At 52.6% G+C, this 18,532-nt stretch overlaps 1 protein-coding gene across 9 annotated transcripts; it reads right to left on the bottom strand.

Moving 5' to 3' along the window:
- Positions 1-1,210: 1,210 nt before the first annotated feature.
- Positions 1,211-18,469, bottom strand: IDH2 (isocitrate dehydrogenase (NADP(+)) 2). Of its 9 annotated transcripts, none has more exons than NM_001257762.1 (11): positions 18,269-18,469; positions 8,664-8,755; positions 7,598-7,763; positions 5,733-5,893; positions 5,504-5,647; positions 4,636-4,772; positions 4,307-4,458; positions 2,480-2,592; positions 2,213-2,310; positions 2,027-2,119; positions 1,211-1,587 (listed from the first exon to the last, which is right to left on the bottom strand). In NM_001257762.1, exons 1-11 carry the CDS (start codon positions 18,381-18,383, stop codon positions 1,500-1,502), a joined length of 1,359 nt encoding a protein of 452 aa, NP_001244691.1. In that variant the 5' UTR covers positions 18,384-18,469; the 3' UTR covers positions 1,211-1,499. The 9 variants fall into 9 exon arrangements, with proteins under 9 accessions (NP_001244691.1, XP_077793996.1, XP_077793995.1 ...); XM_077937870.1 differs by having other exon boundaries at positions 1,215-1,629; positions 1,979-2,119; positions 18,269-18,461; XM_077937869.1 differs by having other exon boundaries at positions 1,215-1,644; positions 1,979-2,119; positions 18,269-18,461.
- Between the last annotated feature and the right edge of the window lie 63 nt (positions 18,470-18,532).

Consider the following 18,532-nt stretch of genomic DNA (forward strand, 5'->3'; position numbering starts at 1 on the left):
AGCCCTTCCAAGGCCACTCAGTCTACAGCAATGGTCAGGTTTCAGGAGCCATAGGAGTCCCCCTAGTATTTAGGAAAGGGACTTTGTAAGATGGGATTTTGAGAGATGGGGTCTCACTCTACTCAGGTGCAATCATAGCTCACTACAGCCTCAAACTCCCAGCCTCCCAAAGTGCTGGGACTGTAGGCATGAGCCACCACACCCGGCCAGGACTTTATAAAGATTATACAACTCTTCTCCAGGACATTTTAACACCAAAAAGTAGAAGCTTTGCAGAACTTACTATGCAGCAGACAGTCCTTTTGATTATATGTAGCTTTAGAGCAACTTTTATTTTTCCTTTTTACATGGGGCTAAAGAACTTGCATAGAGCAATTTTTGTTTGTTTTTGAGACAGTCTTGCTCTGTCACCCAGGCTGGAGTGCACTGGTGCAATCTCGACTCACTGCAACTTCTGCCTCCCAGGTTCAAGCCATTTTCCTGCCTCAGCCTCCCGAGTAGCTGGGACTACAGGTGCGCATCACCATGCCCAGCTAATTTTTGTATTTTGAGTAGAGATGGGGTTTCACCATGTTGGCCAGGCTGGTCTCGAACTCCTGGCCTCAAGTGATCCACTCACCTCAGTCTCCCAAAGTACTGGGATTATAGGCGTGCACCACTATGCCTGGCTGAGAGCAATTTTTCACAAGCTTACTTTTCTAGTTTTGCCAATGCATGGTGAAGTGAACCCAAGCCTGGGAACCGCTGGCCTAGACAATGCGGGGCCCTCGTTCACCCACACCCAAGCCCCGCCAAACTCAGTCAGCCTTGGAAAGGAGAAGTGTGAGGCAGGTGTGGGTAGGACCTGTTTTTAGTACCTAGAGAAAGGCTAAGAAAGTGGTCTGGAGATGTTTAGAAGGTTAAAACCAATGAAGAAAACAATCAATGACAACCTATCAGGGACTGATTGACTCTCAGAATGCAGAACTGGACACAGAAACTGGATCATGCTAGAAATTTCCAGGGAACCCACAGGCCTGTGCCCTGAGTGTCCGAGAGCTCCGCAGGGGGCCCCTGTGGAATGCGGGATCCCAGGGCTGCCTGGTCCCCTCCCCGCGGTGGCAGCCCCTTCCTGAGGTGCTCTGGTCTGCCCCAGGGGAACCTGCCAGCTCTAGCAGGGCCTCTGCCTCAGGGTCCCACTACCTCCTCCCCTCAGGGACAAACACAGCAGACAGTTTTGTGAAGAGCTTTTTAGTAGCTAAATATGGCACCATGTGTTCCAAGGGCAATATAAATTACAGTATGCAAAACATACTGACTGGCTGAGGTAAAACACACTGCTCCTGCCTCACGTCACCAGGAGGGGAAACACACATATGCTTTTAAAAACATCTCACTTACAAAAAATCCCCCAGAAAGGCCTCCAGAGAGGGGCTGTGAGGCTCACCCTCTGCCGTGCTCAGGAGGACCCGCCGGCTCGGCCCTGGCCCATCCACTGCAGCCATGGGTGGCGCCTCCCTCTACTGCCTGCCCAGGGCTCTGTCCAGGTTGCTCTTGATGGTGTCGAGGAAGTCCGTGGTGTTCAGGAAGTGCTCGTTCAGCTTTACACTGCAGAGAGAGCACCACTCACATCAGGGGCGGCTCCAGGCCCTTCCAGGGAACAGCCTGAGCTTGGGCATCAGAACAGCCATCTCCTGCCATCCAGGCTATAGGCCAGAGGCCAGCTATAGGCCACTGCCATGAGGCCACAGCAATTTGGCAGGCACCAGTAGGGTCTGTCTTTCCAGGTAACTGCTCTCCTGAGAGAAGCTGGGAGAGGGGCGTGGGCAGGGTCAGAAGGAGCTCTGAGCAGCCAGCCTCAGGGATGGGGAGGAACTCACTAGGCCTGGTCTGCAGAGGCTGGCCTGAGCAATCTCTTGGGGCTATGGATATGTCCTGCCCCAGGCCCCCTGACAGCTAAGCTGACTCATGAGGGGAACTTTAGGAAGGGTTCCCTGGCTTCCTCCCACCTGGCCCCAGGGTCTGCCCACCACCCCAGGCCACGCACTTGCTGAGGCCATGAATGCAGCCTGCCAGGTCCTTGGTCATGGCTCCGCTCTCCACCGTCTCCACGCACACCTTCTCCAGCGTCTGGGCAAACCTACGGGGGATGGGGCAGAATGAGACCCCATCTGTGCAAGGGCAGGACCCAGAGCCTGTCCTGAGCAGCTCCGGCCTTTCCCTCCATGCTCACCTGATGAGGTCCTGGTTCCCATCCAGTTTCCCTCGGTGCTCCAGGCCACGTGTCCAGGCAAAGATGCTGGCGATGGGGTTGGTGCTGGTGGGCCGGCCCTGGGGACGGGGGTCGCAGGGGGATCAAGAGCCGAGCCAGCTAGCGAGGAGGCTGCTCAGATACAGCTGCCCACCCCTGGGGACTGGCGGGTCAGGCTGGTCCTTCCAGCTGTTAGCCCAGTGGGCTAGAGGTAGAGGGGCATTGTGAGGCCCCATGCCCTGCACTCACCTTCTGGTGCTCCCGATAGTGGCGGGTGACGGTCCCATGAGCAGCCTCAGCCTCAATCGTCTTCCCATCAGGGCAGACCAGAACAGACGTCATCAGGCCAAGAGAGCCAAAGCCTGGAGGGTAGAAAGCCTTTCTCTCAGGGCCTCGCCTCTCCTGGGGCCACCCAGCTGAGCCCTGCTGCCCTCTATAACCCAATATTGTAGCTGTCACAGTTTGTGGCTCTACTCAGCCTCCCCCAACTGCAACTGGGAGGACAGGGACTGTTCCAGGCCTCTCTACCCTGCTGTGGGTCTCCAGGGCCCAGCACAGGGCTGGAGGGCACTAGAGGGTGGCTATCAGCAGCACATTAACATCCATCTGTGTCACCAGCTCCAGGCACCCCACAGCCTGTGGCCCATAGGGCCCAAGACCCCACAGAGTCCTGTGGTCCCCCACAGCCTGCCATCCAGCCTGGCTCGTGACCTGGAGGCACATTCAAGCAAAACAATAAAGCTGTGGTCAGCTATTTCCCGACAATCACTTTTGCAGCTGCTCTCTTAGGCCACTTTCAAGCTTTTTGATTAATTTCCGAATGTTCCCAAATCCACATGTCAACTCCAGCAAACTTTTCTATTGTCAAGGGCTCCAGGGCTTCAAAGGCACCCCCATGACACCAAAATAAGGATTGAAGAAAGAAAACATGGACAACATCTACAGGAAAATGCTTTGTCTATGAATTCTAAGAATTTTGGCTGTGAGCAATCCCTTCTCCATTTTACCTGCACCTTCACACCATTCCTTAGACACTTAAGGTTAATTTTCACGCCTCTGCCTCATCTGCCACGGCGTTTCATCCTTCTATCCTACATGGTAATTGTTCTGGTGAGAGGATCCCCACTGAACTTTCCAAAGTAAAGCCAAAGGTTTACACAAAGTAACAAGACTCTGCTTTTCATCAGAACCGGTCCGGGCTTCCCTTTTCCCCTTACCAGGAGCTGCCCTGGCAAACTTAGGTTTCTCTTTCACTCTCTATGTCCTGCCTGTTTCCCATGCCTACCACCTTTCCTGCTCTTGTTCCCAACACAATTGGCCCATTTCTCGCTGTTCTTCTCTAACGGTCTCACCAATTTTTTTTTTTTTTTTTTTGAAGACGGGAGTTTCACCCTTGTTGCCCAGGCTGGAGTGCAATGGCGCAATCTCGGCTCACTGCAACCTCTGCCTCTGGGGTTCAAGAGATTCTCCTGCCTCAGCCTCTCAAGTAGCTGGGATTACAGGTGCCTGCCACCACGCCCGCCTCCACGCCCGGCTGACTTTTTTGCATTTTTAGCAGAGACGGGGTTTCGCCATGTTGGCCACGCTGGTCTCAAACTCCTGACCTCATCACCTATACTTTTTACTGCAATCTGATTTGTCTTTTAGGACACCCTAGGGCTTGGGGGTTTGCAGGCTTCCCCGACATTCTCTTCCATCCATTAGGTTCACTATGCAAAAAGCATTCGCTGTAGTTTAAAGAACCTCCAGTCCTGCTTGATCCCATTTTCCTACTGGAATCAGAGTCATGAGGCTCCATCATGGACTGGAGCAACCTAGGGCTGACAACCTAGCCCTGGAATTCCTGTGCCCTCCTTTCTCTCTAAGAGCAGCCTCAGTAATACACCAGTCCAAACCTAATTTGTGATCCTCTCTCCCTCAGATGCCAGGGAGCTCTTGCCCCCTGCCGTCCACAGAGGACCCTGCAATGAGTCCTGCTGCTCCACTAGAGTTTTCTACCAAAAGGGTCTGAAAATCCCTCCAGCCAGAGAAGACCAATAGTCCACCCCCACAGGGAGCAGCATCCTCCCAGCATACCCTGGGCCAGGATGTCTGACTGCACATCTCCGTCATAGTTCTTGCAGGCCCACACAAAGCCGCCCGAAGACTTGAGGACCTGAGCCACCATGTCATCAATGAGCCGGTGCTCATACCAGATCTTATTCTTGTCGAAGTCGGTCTTATAGTGCCTGGGAGTAAAAAGGTCTGTTATGGGGAGAGGGCAGAAGGCTGACAGGCTGGGGATCCCTCCCTGAGCCTCGGAGCTGAGCCAAATGCATTCTAATAGTGACCTCCCCAGGGTATAGGATGGGAACAGCATGGGGGGAAGGGAAGAAAGGCCACGGAGTACATGGATGAGGCTTTACTTGTCAAAGATCTCCTGGAAGATGTCCTTGAAACGCCCATCGTAGGCTTTCAGTATGGTGTTCTTGGTGCTCATGTACAGCGGCCATTTCTTCTGGATGGCATACTGGAAGCAGCTGTGCGCGAAACCCGAGATGGACTGCAGCGGGAGAGACAGGGCCCTGGCGTGGTGCCCTAGCCTGGAGATTGCCAGCAACCTCCCACCTCCCAGGAACGGTGCCCCGCGGCCCACACGACTGTTTAACACCAGCCTCCGTGCAGTGAACAGGATGTTTCTGCTGGCCCAGCCTCTCCCTCTCAACTTCCCAGGAGCAAGAGGCCCCTCAACTTTGCTTTGGAAAGCACCGCCTTTTCCCCAGTTCTTAGACTAGTGGCTGGGCAGGGCTAATTCCCAGGCCTAGCGCTGGGGTTGACAGTGTGTCCCTGGCTTATCCAATCAGAAGCCCTTCTCCCCCAGGCCTCTATGATTGGCTCAGAGGTGGTCATGTGACTCAACCTGGCATTTGAGCTGGAACTGAGGGTAAAGAGGCATTCTCTTCTGATAGGGTAGCCAAGCAGGCAGGAGTACGCCTGGAGCTGTTTGTGGCCACTTCTTTTCTTTTCTTTCTTCTTCTTTTTTTTTTTTCCAAGAGATGGGGTCTCACTGTTGCCCAGGCTGGTCTCAAGCTTCCGGCCTCAAGCAATCCTCCTGCCTCGGCCTCCCAAAGTGCTGGGATTACAAGTGTCAGCCACCATGCCCAGCCCTGGTGGCCATTTCTGCCTCTTTGTGGCCTAAGAATGAGGCCATCACAGAAGAAAGGAAAACCACGAGACAGAGATGAAGAGACAAGCTGGGAGAGGAGGGGCCCAGGATGCCGGAGCCAGCCTCACCTCATCAGTGTTGTACATGCCCATGCCCACACCGCCTGCGGGGAAGTTGTACACTTCCCACTCCTTCACACCGCTGCCATCTTTCGGGGTGAAGACCATTTTGAACGTGCCAGCCCGGTCTGCCACAAAGTCTGTGGCCTTGTACTGCAGAGACAAGAGAATGGCTAGGCCAGGAGCTCCAGTCGGGGGGTACCCAGGTCAGTGGATCCCCTCTCCCACCCTGGCCTACCTGGTCGCCATGGGCGTGCCTGCCAATGGTGATGGGCTTGGTCCAGCCAGGGACGAGGCGTGGGATGTTTTTGCAGATGATGGGCTCCCGGAAGACAGTCCCCCCCAGGATGTTCCGGATAGTTCCATTGGGACTTTTCCACATCTTCTTCAGCTTGAACTCTGTGAGGACAGAGATAAAGTGGTCCCACTGCAGCCGCCACCTTTCAACCAGAATTTGAACCCCAAGCAACAACACAGTCAGACGGCGGTCCTAAAATTCTTCACGAGGGAGGCAGTGGAGTCTAGAGTGCAAATGTGTGGGCTCTGGAGTCTGCCAATTTTTTTTTTTTGAGACGGAGTTTTGCTCTTATTGCCCACGCTGGAGCGCAATGGCGCGATCTCGGCTCACCACAACCTTCGCCTCCCGGGTTCAAGCAGTTCTCCTGCCTCAGCCTCCCGAGTAGCTGGGATTATAGGCATGTGCCACCACACCCAACTAATTTTGTATTTTTAGTGGAGACGGGGTTTCTCCATGTTGGTCAGGCTGGTCTCGACCTCCCAACCTCAGGTGATCTGCCTGCCTCAGCCTCCCAAAGTGCTGGGATTACAGGCGTGAGCCAAGTCTGCCAATTTTAATGGTGAGGCTTACAAAAGTGACTCAACTGAAGCTGTAAAAGAAAATTACTGGAAAAATACCTAGCCTAAGTGTTGTCATAAGGACTAAATGAGCTCGTGTGTAAAGGGCCTAGAACGGTGCCCGGTCCATGCTAAGTGCTCTGTTGGCCATTATGATTCCCACGTCACACATGGAGGGAGTACAGTCCGGGAGAAGGGCTTGTCTGACGAAGCCTGACAACACACTGCCCACTCCGCATGCTCCGGTCCTGGCCCCAACGCCGCCCCAGTTCCTAAGGCTGTGACCCTCTTCTGCCTTGTCCTATAAATGGGGATACATAACTCCCAGGGTTCAGGTGAAATGAAGAGCTCAGCACTCAAATGATCCCAGTGCTGTGGGTCAGGCATGACCTGCAGGACAGGGGCAGGCCTGGGGAGTTTGCAGATGTATCTTGAGTGCTTCCCGCCCGCTCCCTCCGACTGTGGAAAGTAGGAAGAGAGAGCTCAGAAAACTCCTCAACCATCCTTTCTCAAATTATCCAAACCTGGCCTCTCTGCTCACACACTACTGTCACTTCATGGAACCCTCGAGAGCGGCCCCAACAGCCAAGGACCAGAAGCCAGTCCAGGCCTGGGGGGGGGGAGGCACTTCTCAGTGATCCTGCATGACCAGGGGGACAGGGGCAGACCTGCAAGGCCAAGCCAGCAGCAGGAGGGCAATAGCGATGTTCCCCAGAGGCTGCTGAGGCTCTGAAGGACACAGGCCTTACACACAGCACTCCTCTGCACAATCTCTCTGCAAACCTGCCTGCAAGATTGTCCACGCCAGAATGGACTGCTGCCCAAAGAAGCCATCATTACTGTGACCACATCAGCATTACCTTCCTCCTCCTCAGCCCTGTCACCAATGACACCTACCACTGTCAGAGCCATAGAGTGCAGCAGAAACACCACTGTCCTGGGAGATGGAAGACGTGGATTCTGTCCTTAGCTCTGCTGTGCCCTAACCGTGGAACCTGAGGCCAGCCCCTTTCCCATGCCTGCCCCAGCCTCATCAACAGTGACCTCTGAGGCCCCACTGTCCACCAGGCACACACAGGGAGACTAGCCTCAGGTGCAGTTGGCCTTAGGAAAGCCCCAGCTCCGGAGCCTCCCAACCTCCCAGTCCTGAGGTGAGTGACATGGCCAACTGCCCCACCCCAAGTCTGGAGAGGCAGGTGGGAGAAGCCTGTGACCCTCCCTGGCCCGCCCACCTCCACACCCTCGCACCTTCCACACGGGCCTCATCAGGGGTGATGGTGGCACACTTGACAGCCACACTGTACTTCTGGGTGGCCAATGCAGAGTCAATGGTGACCTGGTCATCGGTCTGGTCACGGTTTGGGAGCCCGAGGTCAAAATACTTTAGCTGGATGTCCACGTGGGGCAGGATGAGCTGGGGACAGAGGGCCAGAGCAAGGCGTCACCCCAGCGATTCAGGGACACGACAACAAAGGGCAGCATAGGAAGTCTGCAGGCCACAGCAGGAGACAGTCAGAACAGGGATGAGTGGGGGGGCGCAGCAGAAAGCTGGAGCCAGCCATTTCTCAGTGGGGCCTGGCCAGAGCTGGCAGAGGCTGGGGCTCTGGAGAGAGGTTGGCAGGCCAGGCCGCAGCCTTTTGGAGGGTTCTTCCCCCATTGTGCCTATCTGCCCGCCCACCTCACACAGCCCGCCGACTCAGCCAAACCCCAACCCCACGTACATCTAGATTTCTCCATACAACTGGTCTCCTCCTCTCCTCAAGTGCTCTGAGATCTGACAATCGGAAGTGGCAGTTCTCAACCTGTGTCCCATGAACGCACACACAGTGTGGCGCCTTCACAAGGACTGCGTGCTCTCCTGGACATACACAGACCACGGCAACTCTGGAGACGCCAAGTAGCCACACTGGGACCCCTTTGCCAGGGCAGCTCACCACAGCTGCAGGCCGGGGCACTGCCCTGCACACCAGCCCTGTTCCCCTTTCACTCCTTTTCAAGAAGTGAGGTAAAATGCAGGGGATCAAGACGGAAATGATACAGGATTAACCTTGAAGCTGCTCAAAGTTGACACAACGTGTGGGATTTGGCACCAGCACAACACAGACCGCTGGGGACAGGCCCCCGCCTGACGACTTCCAAACGATTAGCGGACCAGATGTGAAAGAAGGGTAGACAGACGGGGAGAAACTGCTGCTGCTGCCCAACCAGGACAACGGGGGAGTCCTAGGGACCTGCAGTCCAGAAGACCCTGTGGGACAGAACACTCCCTGGCCAGCCCACCTGGAGAGCCACCCACTTCGGGACGGGGCACTACCTTCTCCTTGATGAACTGCCAGATAATACGGGTCATCTCATCACCATCCATCTCCACCACAGGCTTTGCCACCTTGATCCTTTTGTCAGCATCTAGAAGCGGGGACACATAGTACATCATGCCCCTGGGGAGGCTGGAGTGGGGCGCCCTCTCCTCCCGGCCAGGCCCGCCCTTTACCAGGAGACGGTGGCAGAAAGCCAGGGCTCCAATTGCCCAGCGTCCACTCCCCCGTCTGCAAATCAGCTCCCTGACTGCTTAGAGCAGGGGCCCCCAACTCCCAGGCCATGGACTAGTACCGTGGGCTCTGGAGAGAGGTCAGCAGACCAGGCCACAGCCTTTAATGCAGGTACATGGACTGTTAGGAACTGGGCCACACAGCAGGAGAGCAGCAGGCGAGTGAGCACTACCACCTGAGCTCATGCCTGGGAACTGCGCACGCAAGGGATCTAGGTTGCGTGCTCCTTATGAGAATCTAATGCGTGATGATGTCACTGTCTCCCAGCACCTCCAGATGGGACTGTCTAGTTGCAGGAAAACAAGCTCAGGGCTCCCCCCGATTGTACATTATGGTGAGCTGTATAATTTTTTCATTATATATTACAATGTAATAATAATAGAAATAAAGTGCACAATAAACGTAATGCACCTGAATCATCCCAAAACCATCCCCGCTGCCCACTACCCTGCCACCCATGGAAAAATTGTCTTCCATGAAACTGGCCCCTGGTGCCAAAAAGTTTGGTAACTGCTGGTTTAGAGCACCTGGATCCATCCTCACTTACTTCCTTTCCTTTCTTTCCTTCCTTCCTTTTCTTTCCTTCCTTCCTTCCTGTCCTTCAGTCCTCCCTTTCTCTCTCTCTCTCTCTCTCTCTCTCTTTCTTGGCAGGGTCCTGTTCTGTTGATCAGGCTGGAATGCACTGATGCCATCATAGCTTACTGCAGCAGCGACCTCCTGGCCTCAAGTGATGCTCCGACCACAGCCTCCCACGTAGCTGGGACTACAGGCGCATGCCACCACACCCAGCTATTTTTTGCACTTCAGCCTCCCTAGTAGCTGGGGCTACACGCCCATGCCTAGATATTTCTTTTGTCCAAGACTTAGTTCTTTACAGTTTTCCCTGCAATTCTATGAGCTACCCTGTGTAGCTCATAATAAAATCCTCTCCAAGTTAACCAGTCACTTTGTCTGTTGCTTGTAACCCAAGAGCCCTTAACTAACTTGTAGTGATAAAGGAAATGGTATATAGATAGGTATTGAGTGCCTACTATGTGCTTTACAGGGTACCAATGCTATATAATGTGATTCCATTTAATCCCAAAAATAACCCCAAGGAGGTATCATTACCTCCATTTTATTTATTTATTTATTTTTATTTTTATTTTTTGTGACAGAGTCTTTGCTCTGTCGCCCAGGCTGGAATGCAATGGCGCGATCTTGGCTCACTGCAACCTCCCCCCGCCTCCCACGTTTAAGCCATTCTCCTGTCTCAGCTTCCCGAGTAGCTGGGATTACAGGCACATGCCAACAAGTCTGGCTAATTTTTGTATTTTTAGTAGAGACGGGGTTTTGCAATGTTGGCCAGGCTGGTCTGGAACTCCTAACCTCAGGTGATCCTCCTGGCTTGGCCTCCCAAAGTGCTGGGATTACAGGCATGAGCCACCACACCTGGCCGTTATCTCCATTTTAAATGTGGGAAACTGAGGCTCAGAGAGGTTAACAGCTTACTGCCCAAGGTTACAGAGCTTGAAAACAGCAGAGCCACGAGGACTCTGATCTTATTCAACAGGAAGGACAGGCTTACAGCACCTGCGAATGGAACTCTGAACCCTTGATCCCAGTCGACGCAGGTCGGTCAGTCCTACCAGAGAAGCATCAAAGGACTCAATGAGGGGCTGATCAGAGGTCCAAGGAGACAATGGAGGGTAGGGAGCAGGAGACGCTACTGAAGGAGAGTCTGACTTGCAGGAAAACCCAACAGTATGGTAAGTGCATTTCAAAGAAAGCTCAGGAACTGGCCACCTAACAATGAATCAGTACAGCTGCCTTGGACAAGGTTTGTTGAACCTCAGCCTGCAGCAGACAGGGGCACCGGAGCACCAGCCTGCTCCTCTGCCCACAGCCTGGGAAGCAGCAGCAACTGCAGAGCAGGGAACAAGATCTACTAAAACTTCAGTCACAGGGAAATCTCACCAGTTCGGAACAGGATGGCTGAGAGCTGTGCCCTTCCCCCAAAGCAGCACTCCTCAGCCTCACTTACAACCTGCTTACTCTTGTGTTACACACAGTCCTTAGAAACGTAGTGATGTGTCTTCCAGCTCCACTCTAGATTAGACACAGCAAATCAGATGAAGGGAAGAGAATGCTTATCTGAAAACACTGGGTTGGGGCTGGGGGCAATGGCTCACGCCTGTAATCCTAGCACTTTGGGAGGCTGAGACAGGTGGATCACTGAAGGTAAGGAGTTCAAGACCAGCCTGGCCAACATGGTGAAACTCCATCTGTACTAAAAATACAAAAATTAGTCGGGCGTGGTGGCATGTGCCTGTAATCCCAGCTACCGGGGAGGCTGAGGCAGGAGAATCACTTGAACCCGGGAGGCGGAGGTTGCAGTGAGCCGAGATCACGCCACTACACTCCAGCCTGGGCAACAGAGCGAGATTCCATCAAAAAGAAAAGAAAAAAGAAGAGGAGAGGGGAGGGGAGGGGAGGGGAGGGGAGAGGGGAGGAGAAGGGAAAGGAAAGGAAAGGAAAGAAGTCGGAAGAACTGACAACTGCTAAGTTGACAAGGGACAGAATACCTGTGAAAAGCAGGCCTAAAAACCACCATGGCACATTTAAAACAAAAGTGACTAAAGCCTAACAGACCTCAAACAACTCACTTTCCAAAGACATGCAAAGAGGTGTTTTTTTTTTTTTAATCTAAAAATAATCTTAGAGATCATTTAGGGGGAATAATGAGACTCAGAGAGTGTGGTCTGCATCAGAGGCAAGATAGAACCCAGGTCCCTGACCCAAATGCAGTCTCTGGAAGACCTGTGGGTCAGATGTAGGGAAGCAGAACACAAACACAGCCTTGAACTGTTTCATTCCCTAGAGAACAAAAGGTGGCTGGCTGCTGCTGGCTCTGCCATCTTTCCCAAGATGCGATGGGGATTTTGAACCCAATCTACAATATTCTTTCACTTTTCTCTAAAGCTTGAGTGGAAAGAGCTGCAGAACCTGCAGAAAGTCTGCTGAGCTGTTGTAGAGCTAGTTTAGTTCTGGGGAGCATCTCCTATGAGTTCATTTGAGGACAGCTAATCAAATTTGTTTTAAAACAAAAAAAATGAACTATCATAATCTGGAGCCCTAAGAAGAGACTCACTTGGGGCCAGTTTTACAGGTTTCAGCCTCAGCCTGGGCTCCACGGTTGGCCTTCAGGCAGGCATGGCTAGGAGAGTTCAAGGTCAAGATCAAAGACCTGGTGTGTCAACCCTCAGGGACCATGGGACCTGCTTATTTACTCACCGGCAAGTGCTAACTAAGCACTTATCCAGTACCCCACTGGGAGACTGAAATGCCTAAAACACATGAGCCGAGGCCAGCAGAGACTTGTTCTGCTTGTTTCAGGTAGTGGTTTTTTTAAAAAAAAATCTTACCTGGTGGCCAAGTTTTAAAAATCAGTAAATCTCAACAATAAAACAAATAACTCCTTGTTAACATGGACGAAAGACTGGCTGGGCACCGTGGCTCACTCCTGTAATCCCAACACTTTGGGAGGCCGAGGTGGGCAGATCACTTGAGGTCAGGAGTTCAAGACCAGCCTGGCCACAATGGTGCAACTCTGTCTCTACTAAAAATAGAAAAAAAATTAGCCTGGTGTGGTGACACACACCTGTAGTCCCAGCTATTTGGGAGGCTGAGGCAGGAGAACTGCTTGAACCCAGGAGGTGGAGGTTGCAGTGAACAGAGATCACGCCACTGCACTCCAGCCTGGGTAACAGGAAATAAATAAATATAATGGACAAAAGACTTAAGTGGACATTTCAAGTCCAAAGATGATATACAAATGGCCAACAAGCACATGAAAAGATGCTCAACATCACTAATCATTAGGGAAATGCAAATCAAAACCATAGTGAGATACCACCCCACTATCCCCTCACAACCACTAAAATAGCTACTATTGGGGGGGAAAAAACAAAAAAAAAAAACAAAAAAAAAACAGAAAATAAAGTGCTGGCAAGGATGTGGAGAAATTGGAACTATTGTGACCTGTTGGTGGGAATGTGAAATGGTGCAGCTGCTGTGGAAAACAGTATGGGTGTTCCTCAGCTAAAAGAAAAAGAGTTACTATTATGATCCAGCAATTCTGCTTCTGGATATACATTCAAAAAAAATTGAAAGCGGGGTCTGAAAGAGATACATGTATGCCCACATTCATAGCAGCAGTGTTCACAATGGCAAAAGGGAGAAGCAACCCACGTGTCCATCACAGATGAATGGATAAAGACAATGTGATACAGTCCCCCCTTATCCAAGGTTTTATTTCCATGACGTCAGTTACCTGTGGTGTCAGTTACCCACAGTCAACCATAGTCCAAAAATAGGTGAGTACAGTACAATAAGATATTTTAAGAGAGACTACATTCATGTAACTTTCATTATACTATATTGTTATAATTGTTCTATTTTATTACTAGTATTATTGCTAATCTCTTACTGTCCCTAATTCATAAATTAAACTTTATCATAGATCTGTATGCATAGGAAAAAACACAGTATCTACAGGCTCTGCAGTTTCAGGTATCCACTGGGGGTCTTGAAATGCATCCTCCAAGGATAAGGGGGACTACTGTAACTACAATGGAATATGATTCAGCCTTGAAAAGGTGGGAAATTCTGACACCTGCTACAAAGTGGATGAACCTGGGGGGCATTATGCTATGTAAAATAAACCAGTCACAAAAGACAAATACCATATGATTCTACTTACATGAGGTACCTAGAATAGTCAAATTCATAGAAACAGAAAGTAAAATGGTGGTTGCCAGGGACTAGGGACCGGAAATGGGGAGGTGTTGTTTAATGGGTAGAGAGTTTCAGTTTTGCAAGGTGACAAAGTTCTGGTGATGGATGGTGGTAATGGTTGCACAACAGTGTGAATGTACTCAACAATACTGTACACTGAAAAATGATTAACATGGTAAGTTTTATACTTTTTTTCCAAAATAATAAAAATTTAAACCAGTCAAAATAAAATCAGGAGATTTTATATAAAAATCTAGATATGCAGCAGGCACTCACTCATGGCAAGGATGGGCTGGGCTGAGGGGGGCCTCTCCCTTCATTCCATGACAGCTAAGTGCCCTCCAGTGTGGCCCAGGGCACTGGAGTTTGAGACCCCTGTCTGCTCTTCAGCCTGTATGGTGGAGATACAGCCATGGTCTGCCCTTCTCTGGGAGACACGTGGTGACAAGCTATCTGAAATGCATGGAGCAGCAGCTAAGCCTCCCTGAAAACCTCCAAAGTGACAGCCACCATGAATCTTCAGCTGATGCATTGCACAAACACTGGTCTCTTAGCGAGAGGGCAGAATGGAATTACACCACTCACCAGAGGCCCATTAGGCCGAGTCTGGGGCTCCTAGCACCCAATACCAAGTAAGGATTTCAAAACCCATCCCTGGCTTTCTGCTGCTCCCAGCAGGAGGCTAGAGGTCCAGTCACAGGCAGCCAGCCCCAGGCATAACTGCTCCCTCCACATTCCGACCCATGCTCTCAATAGAGAGGCTGTTCAGTCAGCACGTCCCAGCAAAGGATCAGAGAGTGGGGAAAGGTTCCAATTCCTGGGGGCTCAAGAAGGCTGGACAGTAATTTTGTATAATTTATTTTATGTATGTATGTATGTATTTATTGAGATGGAGTCTCACTCATCGCCCACGCTGGAGGGCAGTGGCATGATCTTGGCTCACTGCAACCTCCACCTCCCAGGTTCAAGCAATTCTCCTGCCTCAGCCTCCAGAGTAGCTGGGATTACAGGCACCCGCCACCACACCCAGCTAATTTTTGTATTTTTAGTAGAGACGAGGTTTCACCATGGTGGCCAAGAAGGTCTCGAACTGCTGGCCCCAAGTGATCCGCCCGCCTCAGCCTCCCAAAGTCCTGGGAGCCACCCCGCTGGGCCAGAACAGCCATTTTGGAACAAACTCTAGTAGTTTCCTTGGTGTCATCCTTCATTCCTTCCCTTCTCTCATATCCATATCCAAACCACCAAAACCAGAAGCCACCCTCAGACAAGCCCATCCTTGCCATGAGTGAGTGCCTGCTGGGTATCTAGATTGTTATGTAAAATCTCCTGAACTGGAACCTTTCCCCACTACTGGCACTTCCTTTAAAATATACCCAGAATCCAACCACTTCTTCACCATCCCCAGTGCCACCATCCAGATCCAAGCCATCATCCTCTCTTGCCAGGTCCTGAAGCTAGAATGCTCCTGATAAGACGGAAATCAGATCACGGCACTTCTCTCAAAACCCTGCAAAGTAAAAGCCAACGTTCTCAAAAACGGCCTGTGAGCCCTCTACAGACCCCACTGCCAAACCTCATCCCATCACTCAACCTGGTGCCTGCTGAGCCAGCCTTCACATCATCCTCTCTGCTCCTCCATCATGCCCTTGACACCTGCAAGTCCCTCTTCCCCTGCTTCCAGAAAATGGCCTGCTTCCTCCCCTCCTCAGTGATTCCTTTAGTGAGGACTTTTCTGGCTGCCCTATCCAAACTTTTGTGCACACCTTTCTTGTCTTTTTCTCCTTAGCTCTTCTCTTTTTTGTGGGGAGCGGAGGCAGGGTCTTGCTTTGTCACCCAGGCTAGAGTGCAGTGGCACAATCATACCTCACTGCAGCCTTGACCTCCTGGGCTCAAGTGATCCTCCTGAGTAGCTAAGACTACAGACACGCACCATTGTGCCCGGCTAATTTTATTTTTTATTTTTGTAGAGACGGGGTCTCACTATATTGCCCAGGCTGGTCTAGAGTTCCCAGCCTCAAGCAATCCTCCCACCTCAGCCTCCCAAAGTGCTGGGATTACAGGTGTGAGCCACAGTGCCTGGCCTTCCTTAGCTCTTGTACCCATATATCACGCTAGTCAACGTCTATCTTGTTTACTGTCTGCCCCCTCCCACATCAGAATTCGAGCTCCTAAGGGTTTTGAAAGAGTCTCTGCTGGTTTCATTTCCAGCTCTATCCCCAGCACCCGGCATGGTGTCTGGCACAAAGTAGGAGAACACTACTTTTGCCAAAGACATAAATAAAGGTCAAGTTGAAGTCAACGCCATCTGTGGTCAGGGCTGCCCTGCCCTCATCTTCTGTTTCACTGAATGTGCTTCCTCCCCTCTCACTCATCTGGTATGCATTGCCACACAGGGGCCAGTGAGTTCTTACCAGCAGCCTGCACCAGATGTACACAGGTGGCATCTCTCACCAGCACTGGGCCCCATGCCCTGCAGAAGCTTACAACCTACAGTGTACTAATATTTGTAATCTGCTGGTATTTTTAACATGAGTTTACAGAGTATAAACCCCAGAGAAGGCCACTGACTCTAGCTTCCAGTAATCCAAGAGCAGTTTCCAGCACCTCATACCCTGAATGGAACCAGCCCAAGAGCCCTCAACTTCACACAGAAGATCTGGGAGCAGGCCTCAGCCATTCCAAAGAGGCTTTTCCTCAGTACCTACTAGGCCTAAACACAACCACCCAAATCAGCTCTGGCAGGGCAGCTAGGGCCTTATCTGACATGGCAGAAAGATCTGCACACTTAAGGGGCAAGAATTAAGAAATTTCTGGGTTAGGAGTGGAGTAAAGGAAGGTTAGATAAGTAATTCTCCCACCGGGCGGTTCACAGAACTGGCCCCCACTGCCCCAAGCTCTAACTTACCAGAAACATCACCAGCAGTCGCTAAGCCTATGGAGTTGCAAAATAGGAAAAGATGCGTGCAGGAATTACCAGGCAGCAAAGACACGGGGCTCTTTTAGCCCAAAAATATTCTTTCCTTGTCATCAAGGGGAATGCCAAGTATTCTGTCTCCAGCTGCGTTGCCAGGTAACAAGTTGGCAGAGTCGCAACTGTATGTAGTCTGATGTCCAACTCAAAAACCAAGCAATTTCCCCATTCATAACCAACCCACATGGGGACTTCTAGAAGGACCCGCAACTGACTACTTTTTCTGCATCCAAATTCAGGACCCTTAAAAGGGGCTTTGTGTTCCAGTTTTGTGTTTTTTGTGTTGTTTTGTTTCTTTTTTTACCATCAAGGCAGAAAAGAAGGGAGAATTAAAGATTGTAGCTCACTTCCACCGTATTTTTGCTGAAGGTGGTGTGCTCTATGGGAATCTTAGGGGCCTGGGGCACTTGGAAACTGGGAGTTGCTGGGCTGATCCCTGAGACAGATTCCCAGAGGTACAAAAGCAGACATGCCCCTTTCTCCTTGGGAGGGGAGGCAGGACTGGGGCCCAAGCCTCCCTACCCCCCAGCTCTAGTCAGCTGCTCCCACAATCCGGTTAACCATTACCTCCTCTGGTGAGGCCAGGGCCGGCAGGCCCCACCCCCTCTTCCGCACTCTCCTGGCTCACTGCAAGGGGCTCCTGGCCAGATTAGGATAGGAGTTTCCATGACAACAGGCATCAGACAGGGCCAAGGGACCTACATTGTTCCCTGCCTTTTGTAGCTGTGTTGGGTAGCCAGGGTGAGGGGGCAGGCCGATGCCCACACGCCAGGCAAGGCAGCCTGCGTTGGTAACGGAGGCTCGGGTTAAGTCTTGCTTATTACGACCCGACTACTGTCTTCTCTCCTAAGCAGGAAGCTAAAGGTACCCAGAAGCCGTGGGAACAATTCCGCAAAGTGACATTTTGCGCGGGCTGCCAGATCTCTGCGGCGAGTGAGCCAGGCAGGGAGGGCATGTGCCTGCCAAGGCAGGTCAAGTCAAGGAGAGGCCCCAGGATGGAGCCTCAAGTGCAGCGATGAAGGCGAAGGGCTGCGGGTGGGGGCGGCCAAACAAAAGGGGAAAATTAAAAAGGACGCTCCTCCAGCTGTGTGTAAAAGGCTCCAAAAATAGCTGACGTGGGCCTGGTATCAGCGTGCGCCTGGCTGAAAAGGAAGGGGAAGTGCATGCCTCCCGCCTCCCAGCCTTTGTCTGAGCAGGGGCCGCGCCACGACCCTCCCTCTCGCCAGGGGAGCGCGCGGGGTGCTCCAGCCCCCAGCGGGTGCTAGTCTCGTTCCAGGGGCGCAGGGCGGGCAGGCCACCCTTCGGGTCCCGGACACTCTCAGGACCCCCTCCCGAAATACCTAGGGGCGCGCGGCAGCCCCGAGCCCCCGCCCGCGCAGAACTGGCCGTCGCCCGGGCCACCAGTTGCCACCGTCCCTCAAGTCCCCACCCCACCGCCTGGCCCGGCCGGGAAGCTCCGGGCGGGGGAGCACGGAGCGAAGCTGCCCCCCGGCCCTTTGTGCGCCCGGCCCCGCCGTCCCCTGGCTGCGGGCTGGCTGGACGCGCTCCCCCGCCCCAGCCTGGGAAGCTGCCACGTCGCAGCTGGGGGCGCGCGCCTGCCTGGACCCTCCGCGCGGCACTCACAGTGGCGCCGCGTCTGCTCTTGCGAGGTGGGGGCTGTCAGGGCCGCCGGCGCCCAGGCCGGCCGCGAGCCTGAGGCTCTGCAGAGCGAGCGCACGACCCGCAGGTAGCCGGCCATCCCAAGCAGGAGAGTGAAAGAGCAGGGCGGGAGGGGTCAGAGCGCGCGCCGCTCCTCCCAGCTGCCTTGCCGCGGGCTAACGCTGGGCCTGGCGGGCGCGGGCCGAGCGGACACCACCGGGGCGGGGCTGCCGGGCCCGCCGCCCCATT

The sequence above is a fragment of the Macaca mulatta genome, chromosome 7 (genome assembly GCF_049350105.2).
Source record: "Macaca mulatta isolate MMU2019108-1 chromosome 7, T2T-MMU8v2.0, whole genome shotgun sequence".
NCBI lineage: Eukaryota > Metazoa > Chordata > Mammalia > Primates > Cercopithecidae > Macaca > Macaca mulatta.